Source organism: Oncorhynchus masou, chromosome 23 (assembly GCF_036934945.1).
Source record: "Oncorhynchus masou masou isolate Uvic2021 chromosome 23, UVic_Omas_1.1, whole genome shotgun sequence".
Classification (NCBI taxonomy): Eukaryota; Metazoa; Chordata; class Actinopteri; order Salmoniformes; family Salmonidae; genus Oncorhynchus; species Oncorhynchus masou.
In genome coordinates this window covers 29124689-29140204 of record NC_088234.1, presented here as the reverse complement: position 1 = coordinate 29140204, position 15516 = coordinate 29124689, and the positions used below count along the sequence as shown (strand labels likewise).

At 48.6% G+C, this 15516-nt stretch overlaps 1 protein-coding gene across 4 annotated transcripts in view; it reads left to right on the top strand.

Moving 5' to 3' along the window:
• Positions 1-15516, top strand: part of LOC135510697 (RAS guanyl-releasing protein 2-like) — an 88315-nt gene that overhangs the window by 67069 nt on the left and 5730 nt on the right. For all 4 annotated transcript variants that reach the window (XR_010451147.1, XR_010451146.1, XM_064931825.1 and 1 more), the window contains exons 13-15: positions 289-430; positions 2759-2795; positions 5628-5786. Coding sequence is in view for 2 of the 4 variants with exons in the window: in XM_064931825.1 (XP_064787897.1) it covers positions 289-430; positions 2759-2795; positions 5628-5786 (338 nt within the window). In the remaining 2 variants the exon portion in view is untranslated. The remainder of the gene's footprint in view (positions 1-288; positions 431-2758; positions 2796-5627; positions 5787-15516) is intronic.

Here is a 15516-nt window from a genome sequence, read left to right as displayed (position 1 = left end):
GTGTCTCTCGCTCTGTGTGTCGCTGTGTCTCTCGCTCTGTGTGTCGCTGTGTCTCTCGCTCTGTGTGTCGCTGTGTCTCTCGCTCTGTGTGTCGCTGTGTCTCTCGCTCTGTGTGTCGCTGTGTCTCTCGCTCTGTGTGTCGCTGTGTCTCTCGCTCTGTGTGTCGCTGTGTCTCTCGCTGTGTCTCTCGCTCTGTGTCTCGCTGTGTCTCTCTGTGTCTCGCTGTGTCTCTGTGTGTCTGTCTCTCTGTGTGTCTGTCTCTCACTCTCTCTTTCTCTCACTCACCAGAGATGGGAAGATTAGCAGAGAGGAGATGATTGACTATTTCATGAAGGCCAGCTCTCTGCTCAACTGTAAGATGGGCTTCATCCACACCTTCGCAGAGACCACCTACGTCAAGCCCACCTTTTGTGAACACTGCACTGGCTTTGTGAGTGCACTGTCAGTTTGACCATCTATAAATCCATCCTCACTCCTATGTACAACACAGATCCCTGCCTGAGTTAAATGGATTGATGAATTGATTGACAAAGGGATGCTTTTAATGCTGATATAGTCCCTTAGTCAAAATGGCTCTGGCTCTTTGAGCTTTGAATACTCACTGCTATAGACTATTAGGTCCATAGTCCCATACTATTCCCTGCTGTCTTTAAAAGTCCTTTTTAAATGTATGGATTGGTGAAGGACAGAATGGCGTGGATGGCTATGGTCACGTCTGGCCACCATGACTATGCCACAATATTGTGGGAGTTAAAGACAAATACCTAATTACAACATTGGCACATTTTTATTTGACAAGGAAAAGACCCTTGAGGTTAGAAACCCTGGCAAGAGGTCAGCAGGAAGTAGTCACCGTGCACATACAACCCGAGCAAAAATACAACACATTAAAGACCAATTGCAAAGGTAAATAAAATTGCCTTCCATCAGAGCTTGAAACTCAGCAAGCGATACCCTCTCCTCCTGTTCCAAATTCTTATTATTATTATTATTATTTTTTTACATTTTAAAAAAAAAGTTTTTTTGCGCAGCTGGCTCTAAGACAAAGGAGCATTATTAGGAGAATGATCCTTCTTCCCATTTCAGTCCTGGTCTTTCGGAGCTGTGACAGATGGTAGCAGCTGAGAACAGATACTAAGTGCCTGCGTTATTATTCGGCATCGTCATTGGGTTTGGTCTCAACCATGGCAATTATTTGGAGATACAGTTCTGGGGTAGTGAGATACTGGAGGTAATACAGCAGGCTCCTTGACAAGCCCTGTATTCCCCCCCCCCCCTGTTTTTCATGTGGTGGTGAGAGGAGAGAGCGGTGTCAGAGGGCTTCAGAGGATCTCTGTTGTCTCACACAACGCCAGTGAGTCAGGGGGCTGTAATGAGGATGAGAGTGTTTGCTTTGATACTGAACTGGGCGACAGCTCCTGAAATTGCACCAAAAACTCCTGACTGGTACAAAGACTGAGGGAAATGAGGTGCAACACATTGAAAAACATACACCGTGACTCATACACACGTTCTCTCATCTTGCACACACACGCCCCCCCCCCCCACATACACACACACATACTATGGAAAAATGGGAGGGGGGAGGGGGGTAGAAATGTGCAAAGCATTCCAGCCACCAGCTACTTCCTCTCTGCCTGCTTTCCTGTTGGCTTCGGGTCAAACATAATACCTAGGCTTCCAATTTTTCAGAGAGAACGCGGTGAGCAAAAAAACAAGCTGCCCAGCACCATTTATGGAGTTCAGTTGCCCTGGGTGTCTCAGGCATAACTTCGTTACCCGACGTTGTTTTTAATGTCTCTCTTCTGACAGCCCCCCGCTGTCGTCTTATCACCTACTTAATGGAGCGAGAGCTTAAAGCTCTTGTGAATGGGTCTCTGTGCTCTCTGTGTCGTTCCAGCGGGGAGATGGAGGGTGCATCCATCATGGTATCCCATTCCCTATATTTTACCTGGGCCCTGGTCAAAAGTAGAGCACTACATAGGAATTGGGTTCTATTTGGTACACAGCCAGGGAGGGAGCGAGTGTTTGTTCTGCTCTGGGGGCTATAAGCTATACATGGGGCCAGCTGTAAGATTTGTGTTTAACTCTCTATTAGGCCATGTTTGTTGATATGAGACTTTGCCATAGAGACTCTCTCGAGGTCTTTTGTTCTTGGCGACTGGTGAGCGTTTTTGTAGTCCTCTATTGGTGTAGGAAAGGTGTAGTTTTTTGAAAGAAAAGGAATTCTCTTTGAACTTATGGCTGGTAAGTGTTTTGGTGGCATTGAGGCTCTATCCGTGTGTGTGTGTAGGGTCAGGTTATTTTCTCGGTCCTCAGATCTCTGATGTGGCTGTGATCTCCTGGACAGGTCTTTCATGTCATTGTACCCCCGCGGTGGGCTCCTAGCGTCTGCTTGATCTCGCCACCTCCTCCTTCCCTCTGTCTCTCCTCCACACCTCCCTCTGTTCCTGCACCTCCCCCTATCGTTCTTCCTCATATTCTTGCTCTTTCTACCTCTAACGCTCGCTCTCTTTCGATCTGCCACTTCCTGTCCCTCGTTCTATTTCTACCTCACACTTTCTCTACTTCCCTCTTTCTTGCTACCTTGCACCCTCTCCCCACGTCCCTGTTTTTTTTCTCCGCATGTGTCATCCTCGTCTCTCTCTGATCCCTGTCACTCTGCCCTAATCGGTCACTAGACGTCCGGCCTTGGTCTCCATGTGCCAAGAATTTCACGAAGAGAAGTCACAAATAACTTCTCTCTCTTTCTCCCTAGATATGGGGCTTCTACAAACAGGGATACAAGTGTAAAGGTAAGATAATCAATACATTTAGCTAACTTGAGTAGTTCAAATTGCTATGAAATAAAATAAAATGATAGATTCGACACTCGAACCAAAGGGGTCTTTGAGCTTCATGTCAACAGCGTGGATGCCATGGTAAATACATCAGACTACATTACAGTGGCAAGAAAAAGTATGTGAACCCTTTGGAAATACCTGGATTTCTGCATAAATTGGTTTTACAATTTGATCTGATCTTCATCTGGGTCACAACAATAGACAAACACAGTCCACTTAAACGAATAACACACAAACAATTATGCGTTTTCATGTCTTTATTGAACACACCGTGTCAACATTCACAGTGCAGGGTGGGAAAGGTATGTGAACCCTTGAATTTAATAACTGGTTGACCCTCCTCAGCAATAACCTCAACCAAACATTTTATGTAGTTGCGGATCAGAGCTGCACAACGGTCAGGAGGAATTTTGGACCATTCCTCTTTACAAAACTGTTTCAGTTCAGCAATATTCATGGGATGTCTGGTGTGAACCGCTCTCTTGAGGTCATGCCACAGCACCTCAATCGGGTTGAGGTCAGGACTCTGACTGGGCCACTCCAGAAGGTGTATTTTCTTCTGTTGAAACCATTCTGTTGATTTTACTTCTGTGTTTTTGGTCGTTGTCCTGTTGCATCACTCAACTTCCATTGAGCTTCAATTGACAGACAGATAGCCTAACATTCTCCTGCAAAATGTCTTGATAAACTTGAGTTCATTTTTCTGTTGACGATAGCAAGCTGTCCAGGCCCTGAGGCAGCAAAGCAGCCCCAAACCATGATTCTCCCTCCACCAGACCTTACAGTTGGGATGAGGTTTTGATGTTGGTGTGCTGTGCCTTTTTTTTCTCCTCACATAGTGTTGTGTGTTCCTTCCAAACAACTCAACTGTAGTTTCATCTGTCCACAGAATATGTTGCCAGTAGCGCTGTGGAACATCCAGGGGCTCTTTTGCAAACTTCAGACGTGCAGAAATGTTTGTTTTTTAGACAGCAGTGGCTTCTTCCGTGGTGTCCTCCCATGAACACCATTCTTGTTTAGTGTTTAACGTATCGTAGACTCGTCAACAGAGATGTTAGCATGTTCCAGAGATTTCTGTAAGTCTTCAGCTGACACTCTAGGATGCTTCTTAACCTCATTGAGCATTCTGCGCTGTGCTCTTGCAGTCATCTTCGCAGGATGGCCACTCCTAGGGAGAGTAGCAACAGTGCTGAACTTACTCCATTTATAGACAATTTGTCTTACCACGGACTGATGAACATCAAGGCTTTTAGAGATACTTTTGTAACCCTTTCAGCAAGTCAACAATTCTTGATCTTAGTTATTCTGAGATCTCTTTTGTTCAAAGCAATGCTTCTTGTGAAAAGCAAACTTAAATTTTGTGAGTGTTTTTTTATATGGCAAGGCAGCTCTAACCAACATCTTCAATCTCGTCTCATTGATTGGACTCCAGGTTAGCGGACTCCTGACTCCAATTAGCTTTTGGAAAAGTCATTAGCCTTGGGGGTTCACATACTTTTTCCAACCCACACTGTGAATGTTTATATGATGTATTCAACATAGACAAGACAAATACAGTAATTTGTGTTATTAGTTTAAGCACACTATGTTTGTCTATTGTTGGGACTTAGATAAAGATCGGATCAAATTTGATGACCAATTTGTGCAGAAATCCAGGTAATTCCAAAGGGTTCACATACTTTTTCTTGCCACTGTACATTACCCCCTTACTGGGCTCCCTTTGAGAACACTTGAACAGAGCACACAGGATCATAAAATACACCTTTGTGGTTTGAGGGTCTCTGTCGCGCCACTGTTTTGTAGAAGCTGTCTCAAGGGCAGACACATTATAGAAACATACAGGTCACATGCACAAACACACATGCACATGTCACACTCCCGCTAGCGCCAACCCACAGTAGCATACACCTGAACTGTCTGCACAACGCTCTGTACTCAGTAGACTGTGTCTGTCTCTCAGCTGCATCCCAAATGGAACCCTGTTCCCTATGGAGTGCACTACTTTTGACCCGAGACCTATGGGCCCAAGTCAAAAGTGGTGCTCTACGTAGGGAATAGGGTGCAGTTTGGGATGCAACCTCAGTGTGTCTGCTCTATTCTGCCGAGTGCCTTAATGAGATGTGTGGAAGTCAATGAGAGGTCCCAGCCATTCATTTCCATTATCATTGTTAGCCCTAGTCGCCGAGTGGGAGAGACTATGGCGGCGCATAATTGAAATGAATTGGCTTGTCGCAGATGGCGTGTGTGTGTGTGTGTAGTCTGAATCAGTCTGGGTGTTGTAGACATTTATCGAATCTAACCTTCGCTGATCTGGACGTTTTACTGAGAGTGAGAGGTGTTTAGAAATCGATGAGTGAGTGTGTGCACGAATGTTAGAGTGTGTGTGAATTACTCTGAATCTCCTTCTCTGCCACCCTGGACATCCCTGCTCCATCTTTCCTGCCTACTTCCAGAGTGTCCTTCATTGTCAGAGCTGTTGTCAAGGTCTGTCTGCATGGCCGTGTGTGTGTGTCAGTGTGCGTGCATCTGCACTGTGTGTATGAGCACCTACCTCTCACCACTCGCTCTTCCCTTTGCCCCAATGTTTATTTTTGCACCCCTCTGTCTCTCTTAAACTTTGCCTCCCTCTCCTCCCCATCCCTGATCTCTCGACCCTCCTTTACCTCACACTCGTTCCCTCCAACTCTCTCGTCCTTCCCGTCTAAACCGGGCATTCTTCCCCGGTTCCTTCTCATCCTCCTCTCTCCCCATCTCGTTCTCGCTTTGTCTCCCTCCCTCGGACAGCTTGTGGAATTAACTGTCACAAGGCGTGTCAAGGTCGTCTGGCGGTGGAGTGTCGTAAACGGACCAAGAGCATTAGCCACGAGCACGCACCCTCTCTCCAGGCACGCTCCTACAGCTTCCCCCCTCCGGCCAACAGCCCACCCAGCCTACAGAACACAGGTGAGAGACCTCCAACCTCCAATCCGGTTCTACTAATACTATGTCCGCATCTCACCAGGATTCTTCAGATTTGTGGTCACTCAAGAACCGGTAGCATCATACTTCAGCCAGGTTGTCTTTACAGAAGGTTATGAGATGGAATGGTACAGTATGTTTTAGGGCTGACACCGATTAGTCGCTTATATATATATATACACACATTACAATTATGTAGTAAATATTTTATATAATTCAAAGTAGCTACTCTTTGCCTTGATAACAGCTTTGCACAATGTTGGCATTCTCTCAACCAGCTTCACCTGGAATGCTTTTTCAAGAGTCTTGAAGAAGTTCTCACATATGCTGAACACTTGTTGGCTGCTTTTCCGTCACTCTGTGGTCTACAACTCATCCCAAACCATCTCAGTTGGGTTGAGGTTGGGTGATTGTGGAGGCCAGGTCATCTGATGCAGCACTCCATCACTCTCTTTCTTGGTCAAATAGCCCTTACACAGCCTGGAGGTGTGTTAGGTTATTGTCCTGTTGAAAAACAGTTGACAGTGCCACTAAGCGCAAACCTGATGGGATGGCGTATCGCTGCAGAATGCTGTGGTAGCCATGCTGGTTATGTGTTATGTGTGCCGGGATGCTGGTCTTCAAGGCAGAGTTCCTCTGTCCAGTGTCATTGTTCCTTTTCCCATCTTAATCTTTTATTTTTATTGGCCAGTCTGAGATATTGCTTTTTCTTTGCAACTCTGCCTAGAAGGCCAGCATCCCGAAGATGTCTCTTTGCTGTTGACATTGAGACTGTGGCTTAATTTGTGTGAAAATATACGTTTGTGCCACTTAATTCATAGGAAAATCAAAACAAATGGGGGGGGAGAACTTATGAACATTTTTTTTAAGTTATTGGAGCAATGCATTTTGGGCAATGGTGCCATTGTTTTTGTGTCCCACATTTATTTATATGAAAACAAACATCCCAATATTGTTAATCAACCAGGTTGTCCCCGAAATACTTGCGATATAATAGAAGCCTGACGTTTATTTCCTGTTAGAGATAGGGGGCAGTATTTCCCCTTTGGATGAATTGCGTGCCCATAGTGAACTGCATCAAAATCTGTCCTAAATTGCTAATATATGCATATTATTATTAATATTGGATAGAAAACACTCTGAAGTTTCTAAAACCGTTTGAATTATGTCTGTGAGTATAACAGAACTCACAGGGCAGGCAATCTTCCAAACTAGTTTTGAAATCTTGAAAGTTGGGGAAACTTTGTCATCGCCCCCTCCCTTTCCAACAAGTTATGGATCTGGAAACACTTCCTATGTCTTCCACTAGATGTCCTCATTCAGTAGAAAGTGTAATGGAGCATTTGCTGTGAACTTTGACCTAATGGGAAGGAAAGTACTAAGTGTCGCAAAAGATTTCCATGTGCTTGAAGGCGCGTATGCGTTCGAGTGCTTTGTCTGTTCCAATCAGCCCCAGATGAACATGGATGGCCCGGTTGGAATGCTATTCGATCTGTATGATTATAACATCCTGAAGATTGATTCTGCACTTAGTTTGACCAGTTTCGTCGACCTGTAATATGTAATTTGGAAGTTTTGATGCAAAGTTATACTGGACCAGAAGTCATTTTTGGGGAATTTGAGCTGAAAGTGGTGGCAAATGCTGCTACATGGACACTAGAATTGAACATTATGAAACAAAATGATTTATTGTTGAACTAGGACTCCTTGCACTACATTCTGATGGAAGATCATCAAAGGTAAGGGAATATTTATGTTGTAATTTTGTATTTCTGTTGACTTCAACATTGCGGAGAAATATCGTTACGTCTGAGCGCCGTCTCAGATTATTGCAATGTTAGGCTTTTTCCGTAACGTTAAAAAAAATGTGACACAGCGGTTGCATTAAGAACCAGTGTATCTTTTTAATTATATGTAGAAGATGTATCTTTAGTCAAAGTTTATGATGAGTATTTCTGTTATCTGGCGTAGCTTTCTATAATTCCTCCGGACATTTTGGAGAATTTTCTGAACATGGCGTCAATGTAAACCGAGGTTTATGGATAAATGCATATTATCGAACAAAACATAAATGTACTGTGTAACATGTCATATGACTGTCATCTGATGAAGATTTTCAAGAGGTTAGTGAATTTTTTTTTTTTTAATCCTGCTTTTGTCATTTTATCTTTTGTTGTACAAAATGGCTACGTTTTTTCTTTGTTTTGGTGGTGGTCTAACATAAATATATGCTGTGTTTTCGCCGTAAAACATTTTAATAATCTGACACGCTGGGTAGATAAACACCTTGTTCATCTTTCATTTGAGGTATTGGACTTGTTAATGTGTGGAGGTTAAATATTTCTAAGAATATTTTTGCATTCCATGCGCCACCGTTTCAGCTGAACGGGGGGTGGAGTTCCTGTAGGGGAACCCAAAGGCTTAAGAAGTTAATGCCAATGCTGTTTTCTATGCTTGTTGTCACTTAGCACCAGTATCCCAAAGTATTTATGTCAGATTTTGAGGGTTGCCAGATTGGAGTAAAAAGCTGTATTTGTCTGTGTTTTTTGTGGTATCGATGAAGGAAACTGATTGGGGAATGGGGATACATTTTCATGATGGGAAACTAATTAATCAATAAATGTGGGGAAACAAAGACCTGCAAAAAAATAAAATGTTTTGGTTTAAATTCTCCTGGTGCACCTGCATGGGATTTGCAGCTATAAAAAGTCTGGACTATGATCAATTAAGCAATATCAATGCAGTTAAACAGGTTCATGTAAAATAATGAATTACGTTGGCTTACACTTATAGCACTTCCAAGGCCAGTTTCATGATGATTATTACGGTCGTGTCAGTCATGTTATATACTTAAGCTATTGTAACGAGGCATTTGCCAGCAATCGTCGGCCTACTGCATCTGCCCAGAGGAATACTAGGCTTTTGATGGCAACGGCCGTTAGAGCTCATTTTGCCACTCGTGAGCCCTGGTTAGAGTCCCTGTTGTAAAAGCAGAAGAAAGTGCAAGCTTCATTGGTAGCAGTGTTGGGATATGATCTAGTTGTGGGAAGCATTCGGTTTTTCAACATTGTGTTGGGCGTAATTGCATTGATGTATCTAGGGAACGATGGATAAGCAACAATGGGCATGACAGATGGAAATAGCCACTACAGGTGTGACCACGCCAAAGTTCCCTGACGCTGAATGGAAAGTGCATTGCCCTGGCCAGTTATTCAGAAGAAAATCCTCTGTGGCGGTCTCGATTACATAAGTTAACTTACCAGTAATGTGAATCACTGTTGATCCATCCGGTTATCGAATGAGATGGATGTAGGATTTTCGACGGCCTAGAATCGAGGTCTTTCCTAGGTCATGGAGGACGAAGCAAGGCCCTTCTTGGTTCTCATTGGCGAGACTGAACTCAAGTCAGTGGTTACGGTGCATTCTGAAAGTATTCAGACCCCTTTACTTTCCCCACATTTTGTTACGTTACAGCCTTATTCTACAATGGATTCAATTAACAATGCCCCATAATGACAAAGCGAAAACTGGTTTTATTTATAAAAATAAAAAAAAACATACCTTATTTACATAAGTATTCAGACCCTATGAGACTCAAAATTGAGCTCAGATGCATATTAGAGTCCACCTGTGGTAAATTCAATTGATTGGACATGATTTGGAAGTCACCTGTCTATTTAAGGTCCCACAGTTGACAGTGCATGTCAGAGCAAAAACCAAGCCATGAGGTCAAAGGAATTGTCCGTTAAGCTCAGAGACAGGATTGTGTCGAGGCACAGGTCTGGGGAATGATACCAAAACATTTCTGCAGCATTGAAGGTCCCCAAGAAGACAGTGGCCTCCATCATTCTTAAATGGAAAAAGTTTGGAACGACCAAGACACCACCTGAGCAATTGGGGGAGAAAGGCCTTGGTCAGGGAGGTGACCATGAACCCAGTGGTCACTCTGACAGAGCTCCAGAGTTCCTCTGTGGACATGAGAGAACCTTCCAGAAGAACAACCATCTCTGCAGCACTCCACCAATCAGGCCTCCATGGTAGAGTGGCCAGACTGAAGCCAATCCTCAGTTATAGGCACATGACAGCCCGCTTGGAGATTGCCAAAAGGCATCTAAAGGTCTCTTACCATAAGAGCTTCGGGACAAGTCTCTTTGTCCTTGAAGGGCCCAGCCAGAGCCCGGCCTTTAATCTGATCGAACATCTCTGGAGAGACCTGAAAATAGTTGTGCAGCGACACTCCCCATCCAACCTGACAGAGCTTGAGAGGATCTGCAGAGAAGAATGGGAGAAACTCCCCAAATACAGGTGTGGCAAGCTTGTACCGTCATACCCAAGAACACACGAGGCTGCAATCGCTGCCAAATGTGCTTTAACAAAGTACTGTGTAAAGGGTCTGAATACTTGTGTAAATTTCATTTCGTTTCTAATACATTTGCAAAAATTTCTAAACCTGTTTTTGCTTTGTCATTATGGTGTATTGTGTGTAGATTGATGAAGATAAAAAAAACAATTGAATCCATTTTCCAATGTGGAAAACATCAGTGATCTGAATACTGCACTGTATATGTCAGACTGTCTTATTGCTGCTGACATTGCCCATCGTGTATTGCTCGAACTTTCAAAAGATTATTCTGAAGTTTGCCCCCAAAAGTATTTTCCAGTGAATTAAATCACTCGCTCTGTGTCTTTTCACACAAATTAAGGCACAAAAACACACAGGAAATCTGCTGAAATGCTTTTTGTACATATTTGCATGAATTCAGTGTGGGATTAGCATGTAGATCAAATGATCGGGTAGTTTTGTTTGATGATTCCTTTGTCATTCTGCCATGCTGCCTATTCAATGTGGTCTGTGTCTCTCTTTGCACTGTCTCCACCAATAGTTGTGCAAAAATCACTGCAACTTGGGAGGAGCAGATGAATCAAACATCCAGGCACAATTAAACTGCTTGGAATGGTTGATTCCCTCTGTATACCACTGTGTTTCCCTCTGTATACCACTGTGTTCAGCTTCCTGTCTAATCGAGAATGCAGTGCTATTAATGGCCGCTCTTCCTGTCTAGCAGGTAACCATGGCCACTTTCTCTTTCTTCTCGCCGCTCTTCCTCTCTTCGCTCTTCTCTCGCTCGCTCGCCCGCTCTTCCTCTCGCCCGCTCGCTCTTCGTCTCTCGCTTCCTCTCTTCCTCTCTCGCTCGCTCTTCTTCCTCTCTCGCTCGCTTCGTCTCTTCCTCTCTCTTCGTCTCTTGCCGCTCGCTCTTCTTCCTCTCTTCGTCTCTCGCTCGTCTTCCTCTCTCGCTCGCTCTTCCTCTCTCGCTCGCTCTTCCTCTCTCGCTCGCTCTTCCTCTCTCGCCGCCGCTCGCTCTTCCTTCCTCTCTCGCTCGCTCTTCCTCTCTCGCTCGCTCTTCCTCTCTCGCTTCCTTCCTTCCTTCCTCTCTCGCTCGCTCTTCGCTCTTCCTTCCTTCTCTCGCTCTTCCTCTCGCTCGCTTCTTCTCTCTCGCTCTCTCTCGCTCGCTTTCCTCTCTCGCTCTTCCTCTTCCTTCCTCTCTCGCTCGCTCGCTCTTCCTTCCTCTCTCGCTCGCTCGCTCTTCCTTCCTCTCTCGCTCGCTCGCTCGCTCTTCCTTCCTCGCTCTCGCTCCTCTCAAGCTCGCTCTTCGCTTCCTCTCTCGCTCGCTTCTTCCTTCCTCTCGCTCGCTCGCTCTTCTTCCTTCGCTCTTCCTCTCTCTCTTCCTCTTCGCGCTTCGCCGCTTCTTCCTCGCTCGCTCTTCCTCTCCCGCTCGCTCTTCCTCTCTCGCTCTTCCTTCTCTCCCGCTCGCTCTTCCTCTCTCGCTCGCTCTTCCTCTCTCGCTCGCTCGCTCTTCCTCTCTCGCTCGCTCTTCCTTCCTCTCAAGCTCGCTCTCTCGCTCTTCCTCTCTCGCTCTTCCTCTCTCGCTCTTCCTCTCTCGCTCTTCCTCTCTCGCTCTTCCTCTCTCGCTCTTCCTCTCTCGCTCTTCCTCTCTCGCTCTTCCTCTCTCGCTCTTCCTCTCTCGCTCGCTCTTCCTCTCTCGCTCTTCCTCTCTCGCTCTTCCTCTCTCGCTCTTCCTCTCTTCCTCTCTCGCTCTTCCTCTCTTCCTCTCTCGCTCTTCCTCTCTTCCTCTCTCGCTCTTCCTCTCTTCCTCTCTCGCTCGCTCTTCCTCGCTCTTGCTCCTCTTTCGCTCTCCTCGCTCTCTTCCTCTTCCTCTCAAGCTCGCTCTTCCTCGCTCGCTCTTCCTCTCAAGCTCGCTCGCTCTTCCTCTCAAGCTCGCTCGCTCTTCCTCTCAAGCTCTCTCGCTCTTCCTCTCTCGCTCTTCCTCTCTCCTCGCTCGCTCTTCCTCGCTCTTCTTCCTCGCTCGCTCGCTCTCCTCTCGCTCGCTCTTCCTCGCTCGCTCGCTCTTCCTCGCTCGCTCTTCCTCGCTCGCTCTTCCTCTCTCGCTCTTCCTCTCTCGCTCGCTCGCTCTTCCTCTCTCGCTCGCTCGCTCTTCCTCTCTCGCTCGCTCGCTCGCTCTTCCTCTCTCGCTCGCTCGCTCGCTCTTCCTCAAGCTCGCTCGCTCGCTCTTCCTCTCAAGCTCGCTTCCTCGCTCGCTCTTCTCGCTCGCTCTTCCTCTCTCGCTCGCTCTTCTTCCTCGCTCGCTCGCTCGCTCTTCCTCTCGCTCGCTCGCTCTTCCTCTCAAGCTCGCTCGCTCTTCCTCTCGCTCGCTCTTCCTCTCTCGCTCGCTCGCTCTTCCTCTCTCGCTCGCTCGCTCTTCCTCTCTCGCTCTTCCTCTCTCGCTCGCTCGCTCTTCCTCTCTCGCTCGCTCGCTCTTCCTCTCTCGCTCGCTCGCTCTTCTCTCTCGCTCGCTCGCTCTTCTTCCTCTCTCGCTCGCTCGCTCTTCCTCTCTCGCTCGCTCGCTCTTCCTCTCTCGCTCTTCGCTCTTCTCTCGCTCGCTTCGCTCGCTATTCTCTCTCGCTCGCTCGCTCGCTCTTCCTCTCTCGCCCGCTCGCTCTTCCTCGCTCGCTCGCTCTTCCTCTCGCTCGCTCTTTCGCTCCCGCTCGCTTCCTCTTCGCTCTTCTCTCGCTCGCCCTTCCTCTCTCGCTCTTCCTCTCTCTCCCGCTCTTCCTCTCTCTCCCGCTCGCTCTTCCTCGCTCGCTCTTCCTCTCTCGCCCGCTCGCTCTCCTCTTCTTCCTCTCTATCCTCGCTCGCTCTTCCTCTTCCTCTTCGCTCCAGCTCGCTCTTCCTCTCGCTCCCGCTCGCTCTTCCTCTCTCTCGCTCTTCCTTCGCTCCCGCTCGCTCTTCCTCGCTCGCTCTTCCTCGCCCGCTCTTCCTCGCCTCGCTCTTTCCTCTCTTCCCGCTCTTCCTCGCTCGCCCGCTCTTCTCTCTCGCTCTCGCTCGCTCGCTCTTCCTCTCTTCGCTCGCTTTCCTCGCCCGCTCGCTCTTCCTCGCTCGCCGCTCGCTCTTCCTCGCTCGCTCGCTCTTCCTCGCTCGAGCGCTCTCCCGCTCGCTCTTTCTCTCGCTTCCTCGCCCGCTCGCTCTTCCTCTCGCGCTCGCTCTTCCTCTCGCCCGCTCGCTCTTCCTCGCCCGCTCGCTCGCTCGCTCTTTCTCTCGCTCGCTTTTCCTCTCGCTCGCTCTTCCTCGCTTCCTCGCTCGCTCTTCCTCGCTCTCCTCGCTCGCTCCTCGCCCTCCTCGCTCTTCCTCGCTCGCGCTCGCTCTTCCTCACCCCTCGCTCTCTCTTCCTCGCTCGCTCTTCCTCGCCCTCGCTCTTCTTCTCGCCCTCGCTCGCTCTTCCTCGCCCGCTCTCGCTCTTCTCGCCCCTCGCTCGCTCTTCCTCGCCCGCTCGCTCTTCCTCCCAGCTCGCTCGCTCTTCCTCGCCCCGCTCTTCCTCGCTCGCTTCTTCGCCCGCTCGCTCGCTCTTCCTCGCCCGCTCGCTCGCTCTTCCTCTCTCGCTCGCTCGCTCTTCCTCGCCCGCTCGCTCGCTCTTCCTCGCTCGCTCGCTCTTCCTCGCCCTCTCGCTCTTCCTCGCCCTCTCGCTCTTCCTCGCCCTCTCGCTCTTCCTCGCCCTCTCTTGCCTCGCTTTCGCTCTTCCTCACTCGCTCTCTCTCGCTCTTTCTCGCTCACTCGCTCTTCCTCGCTCTCTTCCTCCGCTCGCTCTTCCTCACCCGCTCGCTCTCTCGCCCGCTCTTCCTCTTCCGCTCGCTCTCCTCGCTCGCTCTTCCTCGCTCTTCCTCTCACTCTCTCGCTCCCGCTCGCTCTTCCTCTCTCCCCTCGCTCTTCTCTCGCTCGCTCTTCCTCTCTCCCGCTCGCTCTTCCTCTCTCCCGCTCGCTCTTCCTCTCTCCCGCTCGCTCTTCCTCTCTCTCTCTCGCTCTTTCTCTCTCGCCCGCTCGCTCTTCCTCACTCTCTCGCCCGCTCGCTCTTCCTCACTCTCTCGCCCGCTCGCTCTTCCTCACTCTCTCGCCCGCTCGCTCTTCCTCACTCTCTCGCCCGCTCGCTCTTCCTCTCTCGCTCTTCCTCTCTCGCCCGCTCGCTCTTCCTCGCTCTTCCTCTCTCGCCCCGCTCTTCCTCGCTCTTCCTCCTCTCTCGCCCGCTCGCTCTTCCTCTCTCGCCAGCTCGCTCTCTTCCTCTCTCGCTCTTCCTCTCTCTCTCTTCCTCTCTCGCTCTTCCTCTCTCGCCCGCTCGCTCTTCCTCTCTCGCCCGCTCGCTCTTCCTCTCTCGCCCGCTCGCTCTTCCTCTCTCTCGCTCTTTCTCTCGCGCTCTCTTTCTCTCCGCCCGCTCGCTCTTCCTCTCTCTCTCTCGCTCTTCCTCTCTCGCCCGCTCGCTCTTCTCTCTCTCGCTCTTCCTTGCTCCTTCCTCTCTCGCTCGCTCTTCCTCTCTCTCTCGCTTCCTCGCTCGCTCACTCTTCCTCGCTTGCCCTTCCTCTCTCGCCCGCTCGCTCTTTCGCTCTTCCTCTCTCGCCCTCGCTCTTCCTCTCTCGCCCGCTCGCTCTTTTCTCGCTCTTCCTCTCGCCCGCTCGCTCTTCCTCTCTCGCCCTTCCTCTCTCGCCCGCTCTCTTCCCTCTCGCCCCGCTCGCTCTTCCTCTCTCGCCCGCTCGCTCTTTCCGCCTCTCGCTCTTTTCTCTCGCCCGCTCGCTCGCTCTTCGCCCCTCTCTTTCTCTCTCCCTCTCTTTCTTGCGGTCTTCCCCTCTCGCTCTTCCTCTCTCGCTCTTCCCCTCTCACTTTCTCTTTCTCACACTTCCTCTCCCGCTCTCTTTTTCTTGCTCTTCCTCTCCTTCTTCCTCTCTCTCGCGCTCTTCCTCTCTCGCTCTCTGAGCGAGGTCGGCCTATGGTAGCCTCTCTCAATAGGTCGCAATTGTAAATTGGCAATTGCCAGGTCGCAATTGTAAATGAGAACTTGTTCTCAACTTGCCTACCTGGTTAAATAAAGGTGAAATAAAAAAATAGCAAGGCTATGCTCGCCCAATAGGTAATATCATTTTATTTTTGTTTGGTAATAATTTAGTTGGACCAGATTTTCTGAGTGCTGTCCTGAGGCTTTGTTGGGTTGGTGGTGTATAATGAACTTGGCCTCAGGACCAGCTGGATGAGGGGACTTTGTCTATCATCTCTTGGCATTTCAGGGCTTTGTAGTAGTAGCAGTGGGAGGTCTCTTGTTTTTAGGTGGTTATAGAATTTGATGTCTTGTTTTGGGGTATTAATTAGTAATGGATATTGGCCTGCCTGCATTATTCA